Genomic DNA, 18,447 nt, shown 5'->3' with positions numbered 1-18,447 from the left:
AGTCCAGTATAGGTCGAAACCCACCGTTCTTTTTGGTGATATGAAAATAACAGCTGTAAAAGCCTTTCTGTTCTTCGCCTGTCGGTACACTCTCTATCGCATTTTTAGTGAGGAGATTCTGTACTTCTGAGCTCAGAATTGGTGCATCCCGCACTGGTACGTTGGAGGAAAGGACTGAATTGAAGCAAGGCTTTTACTCAATATCCCATTCTCACAGTCCTCCTTCGTGTGGTCCTTCGGGAGGTACAGAAAGAAAGCAGGAAGGAGGGGGACTGGCTTCACTTTCTCAATGAAAGAGAGCCATGAGTGCAGCGTCCTGAGCTTCATGCATTCACAGTGGACACAATCAAACCCCACAAGTACTGCTTGAGTGTGAGTTCAGCCCAAGCCTTAAAGACAGTGCCTGTGCCCATCAGACAAAGAAATATATCACTAACATGGTGGAAAACACTTGCGAAACATTATTGTCTTTAAAAAGATGTGTTTCAGCAAATGCTGCTCTTTTGGTTTGTTTAACATAGTCAGAACAACACAATGTAAACAAACTTGCAACATGGAAGTGTTAAAAGGATACACTTTTCTTGCTGGATAACACAGGGAGAAGAAGGAGTTCCACTCTTTGATCTGGTGCAAATTAGAACAGCGAAGTGTTGGTTTAGGGTTCCAGAGCATGAGAGATGTCTACGTTACCCTGAAAGAGGAAAATTCTGATGATGTGGTGCTGGGCTCCGGCTTATATGGCCGCGATGACCTATGTATAGGTCGGAGCACCATGCGTCACCATCCAATCAAATTGGGCTGATGGTGTAGGTTTTCAAGTCACCGCCCTTGGGAGGAGCTCCCACAGTGTCAGCTACTGACGCAGTGTCAAAGTTACCAACTTGAAAGTGAACAGCTTTTATAAGGTTACTGATATGACTGAAGTCTTCATCTCATCTGAGTCGTCATGATTTTATACATATGCTTCAAAATTACTATTAATTTCTTTGGGAGTAAAACTTTTTTAATGAGGAAAAAATTACTGAGTGCACCTTTAAGATCTTTGAATGGGAATGGGAATGAAAAAACATTGTAATCATTTGAACCGACAAATCGCACACAAAAATTGCACTGTATTACTGCGGTGGAGCTTAGGGCATTATGAGAGGGAGTCTTCAAGTTTAATGAAAGCAGTTACAGGGCAATGCACATGAACAAATTAAAGATAATTTGGCAAGTAGAGTCTGCTGTTAATAAAAATAGAGGAACCCATTCTACCAGTGAATGGCAAGGCTGGAGCCATGTCTAAATGAGTGGAAACCCACTGAATTTGAATGGAACTAATTTTCATGGGCATTCATACCTTTATGAGGGCATTTTGTTTTTGTAACCATGTTTAAAAAAGCATGTCATTGATTTGTGTAAAATACTTCATTTGACTGAATTAATAGAAATAAATTCTAAGTCTAAACAATTGTGACTGTGAACTATAAAATCAACATCAAATACAAAAGTAGCTGTAAATAATGCACAAGATATTTCACAATAAACAATATGCTGAAATACATTTGAAATTATTGGCCAATCTCTATGTTACAATATATTATACTCTTAATGTGAAGTGTATTTCCTTCAATTTCATTGTTTTCAGAGCTGATTTTAGTATTTTCCATTGGACTATAAAATATAAAATATATGTATATAATACATACATATTTAATAATAGATCAATATATAAAACAGATTTTCAAAACCCAGATGAATTATCTGGGGGCACCACAGAGACAGTGTTAATAGTTTTCAAGAAAATTAACCTATTAATTGCTTATTGATAGTTGTCTCTGTATAATTAGCTGGGATAGAAGAAAGTATTTTAACAATGAAAAGGTTACATACTTCAACTTTAATTTCTGTCTCTGACACATATTGGCCATTTTCTTTATTCTCTCTGTGGACATATCCCTCTTCCACACTTTTGCCACGGGCTATATTCTAAAGGGGTTTATGATAAATAAGAGCCTATGCATGATCACAGAGAAACAGGGACCATGTTCCTTTGTTCCTCTAGCAACTTTGGCAGATATTGCTTGGTAAGTAAGAATGAAGTGTCAGTGCATACTGTATAAGATTCCATTTATCATGTCAGATCACTCATGTTGGGTCTGCAAATTTCTGGGCTAATTTCGACATTTGATTCTGTCCAGAATCTCTCAATGTAACGATTTCAGCCAAATTCTCCAGAGAACAATAACTTGTCACTATATTAACTATTGTGCTTTGCTCAGTTGGTCATTGATGATGTAACTGACAAAGACACAAATTCAAGTTGAAATGAATTCTCAGGATGGGCATAATGAACAGAGAGTGCACATTACTTAAATTAATCTGTGGATGAACTCACTGGTGCATTGTAATAAAGGGTTTTCTGTCCTTTTGGTGTTCACCTTTTGATGACACATTTTCTAAAGTGCTCTCACATACAGAAAGATTACATGAAGCATGCCTGAAAATGTCATCTGCAGCACATGACATACTTTTGACAAAGGCTTTGAGGATCGCAGCTCCTTTGATTCTGGCTGCAGTCCTTGAACCACTTTCCCTTTAAAGTAGGCTACTATAGCAATTTACATAGAAGTAGAAACTTCATCCAGCCATTTGTTTTTTGTTGTATTTCGAATTTGATTTTATAAATAATGGTATTTGATGGCTAAAATATTTAATGGCTTAAAGGGATAGTTCGCCCAAAAAATTAACATTCTCTCATCATTTACATATTTCTTTCTTCTTTTTAAATTGCAAGGAACAATAGAGCTGAGATATTCTTCTAAAAATCGTTGTTTTTGTTCTGCAAAAGAAATAAAGTCATTTACATCTGGGATGGCATGAGGGTTAGTAAATGATGAGAGAATTTTCATTTTTGGGTGAACTATCCCTTTAAAAGTTTAATTTAGCTTTCTCATATTTTGCGATTTTGAGAGATTGGGCATATTAGTATAAGCAATCTAATTGGACCTAAGCTGTAGGCTACCATCATGCTACCAAAGCCAAGTGAGGATGGTTATGGATAGTTGAAGAAATATTGCACATTAGTCTTACCTATCATAAGATCTGTCATAAATCAAAATCAAATTTAGAGCACATTTTCAGCCAAATTTAAGGAATCACCTTGCTGTACAGTAACAGCCAATGCAAACAGCTGTTTACTGTATTTTACAGAATGCTTCGTTAAGCTAGTATTATCGTGAGTTCAGTTACAAATTCACAATGATATAATGTCTTCAGTCTCCTCAGTAGGAAAGGAACATCACATATCTATGACATTAACCCTAAAACAGGCAAGAGTGGAAAATGATTGGCAAAAAAAGTTTTCATGTCACTTTTTATATCATTTGGACTTAAGTAAAACATATCCAAATGAATTTTTGATATTTTTTATATATTTTGGATTTTATGAGTTGGATCTCCCAGGATACGTTGCCCTATTAAGGTACAAAAAAGTAAAGGTCATCAATATTTCTTTATATTTGATACAAAAAATTATGAGTTTCTGACTACCCCTTATTTTAAAACATAACATTTGGGTGGTTTACGAGGAAAACATTTTTAGGATACAAACTGGTAATTACAAGGGTATTATGCTATAAATGTGGTTTATGAGGACATTTCTAGTGTCCCCATAATTCAAATCGCTTAAAAAACATACTAAATTATGTTTTATTGAAAATGTAAAAATGCAGAATGTTTTTTGTGAGGGTTAGGTTTAGGGGTAGAGTTAGGGGATAGAATCTATAGTTCGTACAGTATAAAAATCATTATGTCTATGGAGAGTCCTCATAATGATAGCCACACCAACTGATTACAAATTCCATGATGAAAAAATGCAATCAGTAATCTAATCTAATCTTTAGGGTAATATAATCTGATTACTTTTGGATTACTTTCAAACTAATTCTATTTTATTTGATGTCACATGCATTTGAGTAGGATAACCTTGTATACTTTTAATGTAAAAGTATAATAAGAAAAAAAAATGTATTCCATTATTTATTACAAACAAAAATACATTTTTAAAAAGAGCATTAAACATTACATGAATGAAAATTAAATCTAATAGCAATGACAGTGCATGGCCAGAGTTTATAATTAAAAACACTGAGATATCAAGATAATTTTAAGTGCATAAAACAACAGAAATATTACGAACATTAATTGGTCATAAAATCATAAAATCAACATAAAATGAGTATAAAATGAACATAAATTAATGACCATAAAATCAACAGCAATGAAGTTGCTAGGTATATCAGCGGTATACTGATTTAGAGTGAAAAATGCAAAAGATTGAAAAAAAGAATGATTAGGGTGATCAATAAATGAACACTTTACTGCTGTTGCCTTCTTTTTTTTTTTTTGTTTCTTTTTTTCTCCCCAATTTGACATGCACAATTCCCAATGTGCTCTAGGTCCTCATGGTGGCATAGTGACTCACCTCAATCTGGGTGGTGGAGGATGAATCTCAGTTGCATTCCTGTTAATCCACACATTTTAGCACTTTCTGAGTGCATTATGGTGGAAACATAGTGTGTGTTGAGGCTTTACATTATTCTCTGTGGCATCCACACATAAATCACCACATCCTCCACCGAAAGTGAGAATCACATTATAGTGACCACAAGGAGGTTACCCCTTGTGACTCTACCTTCCCTAGCCACCAGGCCGAAGACCTGGCTGGAGTCACTCAGCATGCTCTGGATTTGAACTCACGACTCCAGGGGTGTTAGTCAGTGGCTTTACTCACTGAGCTACCCAGGACCCCTGACCTTGTCTTCATAAGGTTAAAGTTTAGCTTTAAGGTTACATGTATGACATGTGTAAGTGTAATAAATATGTATGTGTAATATTGTGGATTAACCTTTTTCTTCCCTTAATCTGCCAACAAGAGGATATGCACACTTCAAAATGTGCTAAATAAAAGCATGAAGAACATATGACTTCCGAATCTTAAGAAAATGTTCGCAATTAATATTAGCAGTTTTATTGTTTGTTTGTTTTTTACTGAAGAAAAGTAAGATTAACATATAATTAATTATCACAAAGTTGGCATGTCCTGCACCACGGGCGGCCATGTTGGTTTTAGGTCAGGCTGACTTAACAAGCACAGACAATTTTAACCAAGTCAGAACCAAAACAGGCCCAACTATGATAAATGATGAAAAATTGGGTGAGAAACTCTCTCATACCCCCCAATAAGAAACTGAAGAGTATGGATCTTGTGGTGCAGGTTGCCGGTTTTAGGGATTGCTCAGGTTAACAAAGAAAGGTCTTTTTTTATCATGCATCAAGTGCATTTAGAAGGCAATTAGTCGAGATCCGAAAAGAAAAACGGATCCGAAAATAGTGCACAACGTATTACGCACATGGGTGTTTAGATTGCTGCACCTGTCATCATCATTCAAGAGATAGAACGGGATAGAAAAAAGACAGAGACAATGAGAACGGATGATGAGGGAGTGTCGTCACTCAATGTTTGGTTTTCTCGTCGCTGTACAGCTCCTCTGCGAATCTTGGAAATGATGTCTTCAAAAAAGCAGGATAATGGTGAGTGCGAGACATGCTATATTCACGCTACATTCAGAAATCTGCTCGACTCTTTTTCCATCATTTAACGTCAATTCTTTATCGCGTAAAATGCCATTAGCCTTTTTTGAATGACTGAACTTATTGCTCTAACTGTACATTAGCGTAATGAATGTGTCTGTACATTATATTATCATTCCTCAATAGCTGAATATGAACAGCGTCCGCTCACTGACACTGTAAATATCGCACGAGATGCATTGAATTAACGCTACAAATCCTTACGTCGAGCTGTATCACTCGATTAAATCACGATTGAATGTAAGGATTAACAGTTTATTGTACATAACTTGAGGTAAGAATCAATTGTAAGTATAATCTGTAGGCACCTTATCTTAAACTCTAATTGTTTGCGTCACGTGTGGATTTAGATGTCTCTATCCGAGAGAAATTAAAATTAAAAACGGATCAGCCATTATTCCACCATCCATTTCGTTTATGAACAATATGTTTGATTCTTAAGTGGTTTTATGCCAATAATGTAACAATAATGTAACAGCATTAAGAGACAAAAATCATTTAATTGCTAGGCTACTTAATAAGTCCCAGTAAGTATAAGCATCCTCAGGACCGTTTCAATTGACAAGTATTGTATTATGTCTCTTCCACAGAATCGGTCCCAGATTCAATCTCCATGTTTAAATGATCTGACACTTGACCACTGGAAGCCTACAAATCCTTAACATGACTACGAAATGATTTTAAGATATGACCTGTTGATACGAAATAGTGATAGCATGTATGGCTAGAAAGAAGATGTAACATGATATAAGAAAAACATTTAGTCAACTGCTAGAAAACGGACGTTTTCTTTCGCCAATTGGGAGGTGTCCTAATGGACCTGGAATCCAAGGCTGTGTAGATTTGGGTTTGGCATTGAAATCATGGGTTGTGGCGGCTCTAGGACAGATGTGTTGGAGCCAAGATACATGGAGAGCTGGACCAAGGAGACAGAGTCCACTTGGCTGACCAGCACAGATACTGACATACCTCTGTCCTCCATCCAGAGCATTTCCTCAGAAAACTCTTCCGAGGTGGGCTTTCCATCACAGAAAACTACCAACCCCGGTGAGAATGGAGATTTCCAGTTTTTAAAAGCCTTTGAAATGACACAAATCAGTCCTTTGTCTTCGCACCTATTTATTTAAATATCACCTCATTTGGCGTTAGTCCTCGAATCCCAGTTTAACCCCCAAAGCCTGTCAAAAGGATATTTACCTTCCTAGAAGAAGACAGAAGTGTTGTGAGCTGTTGTGCTGTCGGTGAGCAGTTCTTTTCAGTAGGCCTCTTGTTGTCATGGAGATGGTTAAATCCCTTCCATACTTTAGTACAATAATATGAGCAAGGCTGAACAGAATAAGTGCTCCTTATCTCTTCATGGAGAATTGTTACACTTGGGGCAAGGCAGCTCACCGAGTAGGCCTAAATGATAATATTATGTTAAATTGATAGCAGATTATCTACACAGATAGACAAGAATAGTAGAGTTATTTCACAGCACATGATTTGTTTCAAGATTTCCGACCCTGTTAGCAAGATGCACAGTTAGTGTGTTGATGTCAATAGTAAGGTTTTTCTTTAAATGTAACTAGTGGTTTTATGTAATCCCAGCCATTTAAATGTGGAGTATGTATGAAATGATCACCATTACATACATTTCTTAGATAATTAACAAATTCTCTTTCTCACTCTTGAAGATCTCTTTGATGATGGCCTGCCATCTCCAGCTCAGGCATATCTGAAAGTGTGTTCTGCCATGTCTGAGATGGGCCTGAATGACGTTACATCTGGAACCACACCAGCAATACTCTCATCCCAAGAGCAGGTGTTGTCCACTTTTGGTACCACAGTGCAGAGGAGAAGTGTGTTGCGAACTGAAGAAATAGTAAGAGTCTTTAATAAAATGTATTGGTTTTATTTGGTGCACACAGTATATCTGAACAAGCCACTGTCATCTAAATGAAATATGCTGTATATTTTGTCATTTAAAGCTGAAGTGTTATTTTTTCTGTGTTAAAGTACTTTATCTTATTCACGAGACAACTGTAGGTAAGCCACTTGTAGGTACATTTTCTCAAAAACTGTAAACACTGTGTCTTTGTGGCACTTTAAAAATTCCTCTGTTTGTTTTGAGCGACCCATCCATACTAGTCTCAGCTTCAGACGGCACGCCCAAGGACTGCGCACAGTCTGTGCACTAACCGTCTGATGCACTTAGCACACAAAACTGGAAAATGCTTCTTGAACCACTCAGTGCAAATCTGATTGGCTGGTTTGATGGACTTTCGTGAGTAGAAACACACAGGACATTTTATCAATCCGCCTGGAAACAAATGTGTTCACAATGTTCCGCATTGATAGAGTGAGTGCTTATTTCAGGGCGAAATATCACCGTATTTGTCCAAGTTTGCCAGGTTAGTGACATAACTCTGAATATCTTTAAATCATTTTTTGTTTAAGGTACGGAGCAGAAAGTAAAGCAAATATCCATGAGCAGAGCTGCATATTTGGCTTTGTTTACTTAGTTATGTCTGTAAAATTCTCTGTGATGAGGTTTTCTGTACTTAGACTCTCTATATATTTTCCGCTATTTTTCTGTTGCAATCGCTTGCAGAGACTTGCACACCATTATATCAATTATATCTTTCCCCATGAAGGTCTGTTATTATGGAATAAGATATCTCTGATAACCCCACCCCTAAGTGGCACGTGTTGACTAAACCAATTGTGATTTATTGCTTTACATGTCAGTTAGAGGGCTTTTCTTGACTAACTAGGCAGCTCTTGGCCAATTGAAGCTGCTATAGATCCAGCAGCTTCAATTGCCGTTTTAGTCAATGGTGTGGCAACGCGAGACTACTTCCATACTGACACAATTACATTGTCTCAACCATTGGCAGTAGTTGGGGGCAGGGCTATCTGTTTGTTCGATCAACAGCAGATGGGGATTACACATTCAGAAAACTGTTTGAAAACAAAAGTTTATTTTTGCAATTCTGTTCGGTGGAGCAGAAATTACACAATTCAGCTTTAAACAGAATTTGTTTTTTGTTTTTTAAATCACAATGAAACAATGTTATGGACAATATGAGCATGAGTAAATGATGACAGAATTTTTATTTTTGGTTGAACTATTTCTTTAATAAGATGTAAAAACAATTTGGCAACAATTATGTTTGATCATATCCAAATCATTCAATGTCTTCTTCATTAGACCAAATGGCAGGACAACAGGATGTCCACCAAGCAGGTGACCATCACTGTGACTCAAAGTATCCGGCAGGTGGATACTAAGAGTGGTAAGATCAAGGAGACCTCCCAAACCACCTATGAGGTCATGAAACCAATGGAGGCTCTGATGGATGCAGCGGTTGACTCAGTGCCACAATAAGATGGTTACACAAGATCTCATGAAAACTGTTTGTTTGCCAGAAAAAGATTGTATCTTGGATTTCTTAAAAGCTTTGGTTAAGATGTCACAGACCAAAGAAGTAAAAATCAGGGATGACCTGAATGAAGTACAACAGTGCTGTGATTAACGGTTTCAAGGGTCAATGCATTATCTGCTTCATCCGTAAATTACAGGAGACATTAGATTGTTTAAATAATATCTATTTTTATGTACCACTTTCATCTAAAATGTCTTTGTTGTAATGTTGTTTGTTTCATTTTTTATTTGTATTTTTCATCTACAAAACAAATCTTAGTAAATGAACCTACAGTACAGACACTCAAAGCACAGGATAGATCGGGATGGACAATCAGGAGGTGGACACCTGAAGGCCTATTCATTGATCTGGTGTAAATTGTAACAAATATATTTAAATACTTTGAAGAAATACCTTAAATAAATATTTAAGGGGGTAAAAAGTGTTTACCCCCTTAAAAAAACAGGTTGATTTAAGTTGATTTAATGCTTGATTTATTTTATTTTGCCTTCTAAACATTGTGATATTGTATTAAAAACAGGGCTCTTTTGTACATCCCTTACACTAATCTTATTCCCACACTACAGTTGCCTTGCAACAGTTATTTGTTTTTCTTTTTATTGTGGGATACAAGTGCTTCAAAAACTTACACTAAGTACAGCAAGTTGACATTATTTTTTAACTTTAAAACAACTGTGTCTGATCATCTTAGAGGGAGATGATTGGGAGTGGTATGCCAAAATGATTATTGTGACAACAGGGAAAACATCTGTTCAAAACCTAATTACAGTTTCCGCAAAGTAGCATATAAGTATAGGAAGCTCTGTTGTGTTATTCCAATACTATTGTCACCAAACATCACTGCTTTACTGACTGGAAAAATGCTGTTTAATTCAGAATTATTAAATATTTATTGAGGCTGTTTGTCAGAGTCTGGCCCCTCCTTTTCTATATTACTCCAGTCACAAAAGAATGTGCCTGAAATATGTAGAGGAAAAAAACATTTATTAACGTCTCCTGCAAAGCTAGAGCATATTTATTTGTAATACATACAAATGAAACACATACTAATAAATATAACTGTATTTATTGGCAAAGGGGCAGTGTTGACGTTTGATAGTCATGTGTATGCTCTCACAAGAGAGTAACAAACCCAAATAATTAACATGCAGAAAACTGGTGAAAGTGTGAGTCATGTTAATGTAGCATTGATATCTAAGGATCCACCAGCCCATAAATCACTGCAGGTTTGTTCATCTTGTTTCTCGTAGAGTATGAATTTTGCTCTGCTCATTATATTCAATAAGTCCTAACCTAAAGCCTGGCTCCTCCCTCTCCATCCACTCATCAGCAGCGAATTCTGGGAAGAAAAACGTAATCTCTCTCTTGGCTGACTCAATGGAATCTGTAAGAGAGAGTATTAAAGAGAGTGCATGGGCATTTAAAAAAATGTAAGACTTAAAGATACATTTAGAATTTTCATAATTAAGAGTATAGAGGGACAGAAATGAAAATAACCTAGTTAGGGGCTGTTCAGACTGAATGTGTCCTTACACTAAAAAAGCTAGACGCAGTGCCACGAATACAGCAGAATGCAGTTGTCTCGAGATGTTTTTATCAGTTCTATTTTTAACTACAAACGGTGTCTAAAAAACGTGAGAGGTGGCACAACGGTCAAAGTTGTCCATCTAGCTCATGCTTACACAGGGAAAAAATTGAAAATATTTGGTGTGAACTGCCCCCTAGTCATTAATCAGCATTTCTTAAGTACAAATATTAGTATAACAAAAAAATCTGAAATTATATTTACTTCTACATAAAAATAGTCTCCTATTGATATATTGCAATCTGTTTACACTAATAAACACTGACCTTTCAAAAGCTTATTTATGTGTTTATTTCATTTAAACATGATGCATAAAGTGTGTGATTAGGTTGTTAAAATTCTTTGCGAGTTTGTGAATATATGCTAAAAATATTCTAAAACACTAAATGAGCATTCATAAGGCCTTTGGTAGAGAATTCCAAACATTTATTCCAACTATTTAATAATTTAGTTGTCCTAGTCTGTTTAGCCAGATCTGAATAATCGACATTAACAGAGATCATTGTTGTACCTGAACCATGGGTGGTGTTTCTGGTATCAGTGAGCCCATACTGGCCACGGAGGGTGTTTGGTGACGTGAAATGTGCTCTAAACACTTTTGTGGGGCCCATCATCCCTCTCCAGTAGGCGATAGCATCTTCCCTAGCCAGGATGTAAGCTCTCATTGGGCCACTGTTGTGGAGATATGACTAAATGTGAATAACACAACACAGAGGAAGCTACAAAAACATCATGTCTCCACTAGATGGATGCAGAACATCAAGGTAGTAGTTAATAGGTAATAGTTCACCCAAAATACTGCCATCATTTATTCACACTCATGTCAATCCAAACACAGTCTTTCTTCCGTAGAACACAAAAGGAGATGTTGGGGCAGAATGACAGAATGTGACACCTTACATGAGGGTGAGTAAATTACAGAATTTTCATTTTTGGGTGAACTAACCCTAAGAACCATCTGTAAGCATATCTATATGTTCAAATGTGATTAGTACTGCACATACAAGTCTGGACCAAAAAAAAAAAAAAAACGTAAAAATAAAATTAAGGCATTGCCAAATGATATTAAAGGCTGGAATAATCAGTTACTTATTTGTAAATGAATCTTAAGTAGATTAAAATAAGCACAGGTCAGTTCAGGCACTACACTAATGTTTCATCTTCCACAGACAAAGACAGCCTGATAATAGGGTGCCATGGCAACATCGGTCTTAACTGGACCACCCGCTACATTTACAACGAGCACTGATGTCCCCTCTCCAGAGATGAGATATTATATATCTGCATTATTTATTCCCTTAAAGGGAGGCGTATGTAGTGGTAACAGCAGGGCCATAACCTCCACATTGAGGGGTTTCAATATTAAGATTAGTGGTCAATCAAGCTTGTTTACAGGTCATGCTAGACCGGTTAAGATTTCACGCACGAGGGCATCTAGTTTTAATAATAATAAATCACAAATAGCAAATAATATATTAAACATTTTAAAATATACCATCAATTCACTTTCCTGCAACAATAAAAACATGCATCTTTGAAATATGTATTCTTTGTATTGAGCCAAGAGGTCAGTGTGTGACGTATGGATCTTCTATAGGTCACACGTCTTATCATCTGGATTCACAGGTCAGAGTTCACTAAACTTGAACTTTTATTATCAACGGAATGTGAAATTTCTTCGCACAAGTTTGCATTTCCGATCTCCCATGTTCAGATGCGTTTGAATGGGAGTGAATGGAGGGCGAAGTGTAGTGTGACCGCACCTTTACACATTATTACACTTCGTACGCCGAAAATGTGTAAGGTCATGTAAACGCCTTACACAGATTTTCTTTATCGGGAGGTAAGGAAATAAATGGTTTAAGCATAACCCAATCAACACAAGTAGATTGTGCGCTGCATGTAAACACCTTTGCCGCCATTCTTACCGCCTTGTCCAATGTGAGCAAGTGTTATGTGCATGCCTGTTTATGTTTGGCATCAAAAGCAGAGAACAATCTAGTGATTTTAAATCTCATATAAAAGGTTTTCTTGTGTTGTTGGATTTTTGACAGTTATCAGTGTATTGGTGTGCTTGTAAACGCACTCACTGTGTGCATTGAAAAATGTCTTTGAACCTGCTGGATAATCAGTTCTACATAGGGTTTAATTAAATCAAATTGATTCTTGAAACCTTCTGAAAAATTGTGGTTACAGGGTTAACCTTTGATATAGACTTTGACCTCCATAAATCCAAAGTCAGTCAAATAAATTTAAAAAACAATTCAAAGAAATTTCACATCATTTGTTCATCTTCCCAGTAGTACTACCAGGAACTTCAGGAATAGCTTCTTAACATGATGTGGGTCTTGCAGCATAATCTGCTACTGAATGGATAAAATAAAATAAAATAAAAAAATAACGTTATGGAACAGTAAAACCGTGACCTAAAAGCAAATGAAGTGTTGCGACCTGAGACAAGTGGATCACACAATACATTAACTGAACATAAATACCCTCTAACTAACAGATGGGATTGGTTGAGGTCATTGCCAAAGAGTAGGGTAGCACTTTTTGGACAAAAAGTAATTTTGCAATTATTTTGAAAAATATTACGATTGCGATTTGAACTGCGATATCATAAACAAATATCATGGTCTTCTTGACCATAATTTGGTAATGTTTTGCCAAGTTCTACTGCTAATACTGCTAACCATCAAGGTTTTATTTAGGCAACATCTGCATGAAGAGTTTGTGTGTAGCTGAGCTCACATTCTCAACAGCTGTATGACGTGCTTCTCACTTTAACATCTCAGTAACACAGTGTGAGTTGAATCAGTGTAATATTCACTGATTTAATCTCCTAATATTTGCTCTTCATGATCTATTACAATGAGTTAGAAGAGAATCAGCTCAAATTAATGCAGCAATACATATACACCAATGAGCCAAAACATTATGACCACTCACAGGTGAAGCGAATAACGTTGATCATCTCCTAACAAGGCCACATATCAGATTAGATGGTAAGCGAACAATCAGTTCCCATAGTCAACATTTTGAATGCAGGAGAAATGGGCAGGAATAAAGACCTGAGCGACTTTGACAAGGGCCAAATTGTTATGGCCAGACAACTTGGTCAGAGCATCTCTGAAACGGCAAGACTTATTGGGTGCTCTCAGTCAGCAGTGGTGAGTACCTACTGACAGTGGTCCGATACGCACCCTGATGCGTATGGGACTGTGTAGCAGCAGACTGGTCAGAGTGCCCATGATGACTCCTGTCTACCACCTTAAGTGCCTACAATGGGCACGCGAGTGTCGGAACTGGACCTTGGAGCATTGGAAGAAGGTCGCCTGGTCCCGTTTTCTTTTACATCACGTGAACAGCCACGTACGTGTGTGCCGTTTACCTGGTGAAGTGATGGCACCAGGATGCACTGTGGGAAGATGACAAGCCGATGGATGGATTATGATGCTCAGGCAATGTTCTGCTGTGAAATGCTGGGTCCGACCATTCATGTGGACATCAATTTGACATGTGCCACCTACCTAAACATCGTTGCAGACCAGTTACACCCCTTCATGGCAATGGTATTCCCTGATTGCAGTGGCCTCTTTCAACAGGATAATGCACCCTGCCAAACTGCACACAATGTTCGGGAATGGTTTGAGGAACATGATGAAGAGTTCAAGGTGTTGCCCTGGCCTCTAAGTTCCCCAAATCTCAATCCAATTGAGCATCTGTGGGATGTACTAAACCAAAAAGTCCGATCCAAAGCGGCTGCACCCCGTAACTCATAGGTCTTGAAGGATCTGCAGGTAATGTCTTGGTGCCAGATACCACAGGACACCTTCAGGGGTCTTGTAGAGTCCATGCCTTGGTGGGTCATGCTGTTTTGGCAGCACGTGGAGGACCAACAGCATATTAGGCAGGTGGTCATAATGTTTTGGCTCATCAGTGTAAATACAAGTCCACAAACCTATACATATCCTTGAAAAAAGATTTAAGGTTCAAATTGATATGAATGTATACAGGAAAGTGTATATTTTAGGTCCTGTAACTGATAACCATTTCTTTTATTTTTCACAGTTTTCTTTCAGTCCTGCAGTGTGAAAAATTCATTTTTAAAAGAACAAATATTCCTTGCAACCTCTCAATTAGTTTGATGTCATAAAAGCTGCATGCATAATAATTATAAAAGCATAGAACTTAAACTTGCAATGAAGGCACTTTGTGGGGCAGCAATTATATTGTGAAAAGAATTGAGGAATATTGATGGATGAAACATTTACCTTGACATGAATTCAACCAGTCTTTGATAGAAAAAACGCCCTGAAAAATAAAAACAAGAAGATAAACTGGTAAATGTGTGTTTTGATTTTTACATTGTATCCACAAGAAATAATCCAACAAGGGTGATTGTGCGGTTTATGCGAGAGCTTTTAGCTGCAATCTGCTAGGTCTTGGCAGAGTTTGGAATAGATAACACCCACATATCGATGCATGACAGCTGTTTTGTTTTTCCCTGGAGGCAAGTATATGATAAGCTGAGACTGATTAACATGTTCTCTCCACATGCTGTCTCAACATTATAACTCCAGGTTGTGAGAAGCCTTTGCTATGGCTCATCCTGTTTAAAATCACATATCACACAGACACACACCCACAAATGTACTTAACCATTCCACCTCAATCTGTTACAAAAAGAGACCATTTCCATTCATATAACTTTGGGTAATGGAAGCTGAGCTATAACCATGTTTTAAACCACTGTAGGTCTGAACAATTTCTCTATAAGAATCTCTATATTAATATCTATTAATATATATATATATATATATATACAGTTGTGCTCAGAAGTTTGCAATTTTGGCATTAATTTTGAAAATATGACTGATCATGCATTTTTATTTAAGAATAGCAATTATATGAAGCCATTTATTATCACATAGTTGTTTGGCTCCTTTTTAAATCATAATGATAACAGAAATCACCCAAATGGCCCTGATCAAAAGTTTACAAACCCTTGAATGTTTGGCCTTGTTACAGACACACAAGGTGACACACACAGGTTTAAATGGCAATTAAAGGTTAATTTCCCACATCTGTGGTTTTTAAATTGCAATTAGTGTCTGTGTATAAATAGTCAATGAGTTTGTTAGCTTTCACGTGGATGCACTGAGCAGGCTAGATACTGAGCCATGGGGAGCAGAAAAGAACTGTCAAAAGACCTGCGTAACAAGGTAATGGAACTTTATAAAGATGGAAAAGGATATAAAAAGATATCCAAAGCCTTGAAAATGCCAGTCAGTACTGTTCAATCACTTATTAAGAAGTGGAAAATTCGGAGATCTCTTGATACCAAGCCAAGGTCAGGTAGACCAAGAAAGATTTCAGCCACAACTGCCAGAAGAATTGTTCGGGATACAAAGATAAACCCACAGGTAACCTCAGGAGAAATACAGGCTGCTCTGGAAAAAGACGGTGTTGTTGTTTCAGGAGCACAATACGACGATACTTGAACAAAAATAAGCTGCATGGTCGAGTTGCCAGAAAGAAGCCTTTACTGCGCCAATGCCACAAAAAAGCCCATTTACAATATGCCCGACAACACCTTGACACGCCTCACAGCTTCTGGCACACTGTAATTTGGAGTGATGAGACCAAAATAGAGCTTTATGGTCACAAACATAAGCGCTATGTTTGGAGAGGGGTCAACAAGGCCTATAGTGAAAAGAATACCATCCCCACTGTGAAGCATGGTGGTGGCTCACTGATGTTTTAGGGGTGTGTGAGCTCTAAAGGCACGGGGAATCTTGTGAAAATTGATGGCAAGATGAATGCAGCATGTTATCAGAAAATACTGGCAGACAATTTGCATTCTTCTGCACGAAAGCAAGGGGGCAATACACAGTATTAAGAACTAAGGGTATGCAGACTTTTGAACAGGGGTCATTTCATTTTTTTCTTTGTTGCCATGTTTTGTTTTATGATTGTGCCATTCTGTTATAACCTACAGTTGAATATGAATCCCATAAGAAAAAAAAGAAATATGTTTTGCCTGCTCACTCATGTTTTCTTCCAAAATGGTACATATATTACCAATTCTCCAAGGGTATGCAAACTTTTGAGCACAATTGTGTGTGTGTATATATATATATATATATATATATATATATATATATATATATATATATATATATATATATATGTATATGAATATACTGTGTTTTTTGTTGAGAATATCCTTTTCTACCTGCATGTTCAGCATAAAACTTTTCTGAATCTTCTCTTCTCCACACCAGATCTTTCTTTCTGATAATAATGAAGTTTTCTAGAATCTTCTGATGAAGTGCCTGCAATGATAAGTAACAACAAATACAAATGTTTCAATGTCCAAATGGCCCTCTAAATCATGACCTTGTTGTTTCTGTGTTAGTGGCTGCCTTTTGCTCTTTTCATTTCATCTATCTTTTCCCTCAATGCAGAGATGGCAAAAGATCTTTGAATTAGAAAAAAAAGTTAAATAGAGTTAGCCTATAATGTTCCAAAAGGAAACATGTAAAGGCTGAGTGATGAAAGCAAATCTCACTCTAGTGAAGCCACAAACATTTAGACATTTCAATTTTGAATCCACTGGTATAAATTAAAGCAGTCTGTGCTCCAGTTTTCAAACCGGGTGGAACAAGGAAATTGGTGCTAATTAAATGCACTTTTATCTCTTTGAAGCTACAGACAAGGGAATGAGGAAAGACACCTACTCATTTTAATAGTGCAGACAAATAATTATGAAGCTCTAAGCCTTCATAAATTAGTGGGACATTTTTTATTTTATTTTATTTTTATGCTTGTTCAGGGAACTTTCAGCCGGATACTTATTTGATCTTAATATTTCAGAAACATGACATTAAAACTCCATATCATCTCACCTCCAAAATGAGAGGGTGAGCCACAGCATCTGGTTTGATGACCGCAAGGGTGAGCTGCAGCGCCTTCGCGCATCGCATGTCTGTGCTTGCTACAATATTCAGTACTGTTTTCAACGCTGGTCGCTAGCTACTAAAAGTGTAGCGGATTAATGGTTTTATATTCTCCGGTATTTTGTCTCCAGTGCCATCAGATGATTCGTTTACTAGAAACCAGCAGGTGTAAAACATACGAGTCCTCATGAATATTTGAGAGCATCAATGATGCAAAAAGGCAATTTAATCGATACACTGTAAGATATATACTGCAATGACATCCGATAGACCATCTGCTGTTTAAATATGCTTTCAAATCATTTATCAAGAAAAACATATAGCTAAACTCGGTTTATAACCCGTCCGCGCTCCGCACTGTCAGTTGAGTTGTGTGGGCGCCGCCATCTTGTTCTGTTGTAAACATAGGAAGTAACAGAGCGCGAAACTCATCCCGCTCATACTTTGTAGTTTGTAGTAAATACATATTTCATATAACCAACATTTCATTATGCAGCTAATATTGGTTAATTATAATAAAACAAATCTCAAGATGTTTGTTTATGTCTAGGTATTTAGGGACAGTTTAACAAGGGAATAAATGCACTTCTAATGCCTTTAAAATAGTTTTTCATTTGTTTAGTGAGAGGGAGTATTAACATTTAGTGGTATGGCATCTTATATTTTGGTGCCACTGGCACATGCTGTTGTTCTGTCAAAGTCAGCTCCCCCTATGTTTCCCCTTTGTCGAAGTCTGTTACCCCATGTTTCCCCTTGGTCGAAGTCTGTTCCCCCTATGTTTCCCCTTTGTCGAAGTCAGTTCCCCTGTTTCCCCTTAATGTTAGTGTTGAAGTCT

The 18,447-nt window shown here is 37.1% G+C and overlaps 2 protein-coding genes across 4 annotated transcripts; one reads left to right on the top strand and one right to left on the bottom strand.

The window, feature by feature from the left end:
- Positions 1-5,038: 5,038 nt before the first annotated feature.
- Positions 5,039-9,328, top strand: baalcb (BAALC binder of MAP3K1 and KLF4 b). 2 transcript variants are annotated; one of them, XM_051644657.1, is made up of 4 exons: positions 5,039-5,577; positions 6,228-6,684; positions 7,314-7,501; positions 8,831-9,328. In XM_051644657.1, exons 2-4 carry the CDS (start codon positions 6,501-6,503, stop codon positions 9,005-9,007), a joined length of 549 nt encoding a protein of 182 aa, XP_051500617.1. In that variant the 5' UTR covers positions 5,039-5,577; positions 6,228-6,500; the 3' UTR covers positions 9,008-9,328. The 2 variants fall into 2 exon arrangements, with proteins under 2 accessions (XP_051500617.1, XP_051500618.1); XM_051644658.1 differs by lacking the exon at positions 5,039-5,577 and having other exon boundaries at positions 6,097-6,684.
- Positions 9,329-9,512: 184 nt separating this feature from the next.
- On the bottom strand, positions 9,513-18,071 carry LOC127409820 (nucleoside diphosphate kinase 6). Of its 2 annotated transcripts, XM_051644661.1 has the most exons (6): positions 17,562-18,071; positions 16,889-16,988; positions 14,925-14,964; positions 11,162-11,322; positions 10,359-10,449; positions 9,513-10,022 (listed from the first exon to the last, which is right to left on the bottom strand). In XM_051644661.1, exons 1-6 carry the CDS (start codon positions 17,637-17,639, stop codon positions 10,007-10,009), a joined length of 486 nt encoding a protein of 161 aa, XP_051500621.1. In that variant the 5' UTR covers positions 17,640-18,071; the 3' UTR covers positions 9,513-10,006. The 2 variants fall into 2 exon arrangements, with proteins under 2 accessions (XP_051500621.1, XP_051500620.1); XM_051644660.1 differs by lacking the exon at positions 9,513-10,022 and having other exon boundaries at positions 10,116-10,449; positions 17,562-18,063.
- Between the last annotated feature and the right edge of the window lie 376 nt (positions 18,072-18,447).

The sequence above is a fragment of the Myxocyprinus asiaticus genome, chromosome 19 (assembly GCF_019703515.2).
Source record: "Myxocyprinus asiaticus isolate MX2 ecotype Aquarium Trade chromosome 19, UBuf_Myxa_2, whole genome shotgun sequence".
Taxonomy (NCBI): Eukaryota; Metazoa; Chordata; class Actinopteri; order Cypriniformes; family Catostomidae; genus Myxocyprinus; species Myxocyprinus asiaticus.
This window is presented reverse-complemented; position numbering and strand designations above follow the sequence as displayed.

Excerpts from the sequence above, each read along its gene's own strand:
- LOC127409820 (XM_051644660.1), bottom strand. The coding sequence starts at position 17,639 with ATGCGATGCGCGAAGGCGCTGCAGCTCACCCTTGCGGTCATCAAACCA. Across the intron at positions 11,323-14,924 it reads CTGGTTGAATTCATGTCAAG|TGGCCCAATGAGAGCTTACA; the intron begins GTAAATGTTTCA and ends TCTCCACAACAG. Across the intron at positions 10,450-11,161 it reads AAACACCACCCATGGTTCAG|ATTCCATTGAGTCAGCCAAG; the intron begins GTACAACAATGA and ends TCTCTCTTACAG.
- baalcb (XM_051644657.1), top strand. The coding sequence starts at position 6,501 with ATGGGTTGTGGCGGCTCTAGGACAGATGTGTTGGAGCCAAGATACATG. Across the intron at positions 6,685-7,313 it reads ACAGAAAACTACCAACCCCG|ATCTCTTTGATGATGGCCTG; the intron begins GTGAGAATGGAG and ends TCACTCTTGAAG. Across the intron at positions 7,502-8,830 it reads TGTTGCGAACTGAAGAAATA|ACCAAATGGCAGGACAACAG; the intron begins GTAAGAGTCTTT and ends CTTCTTCATTAG.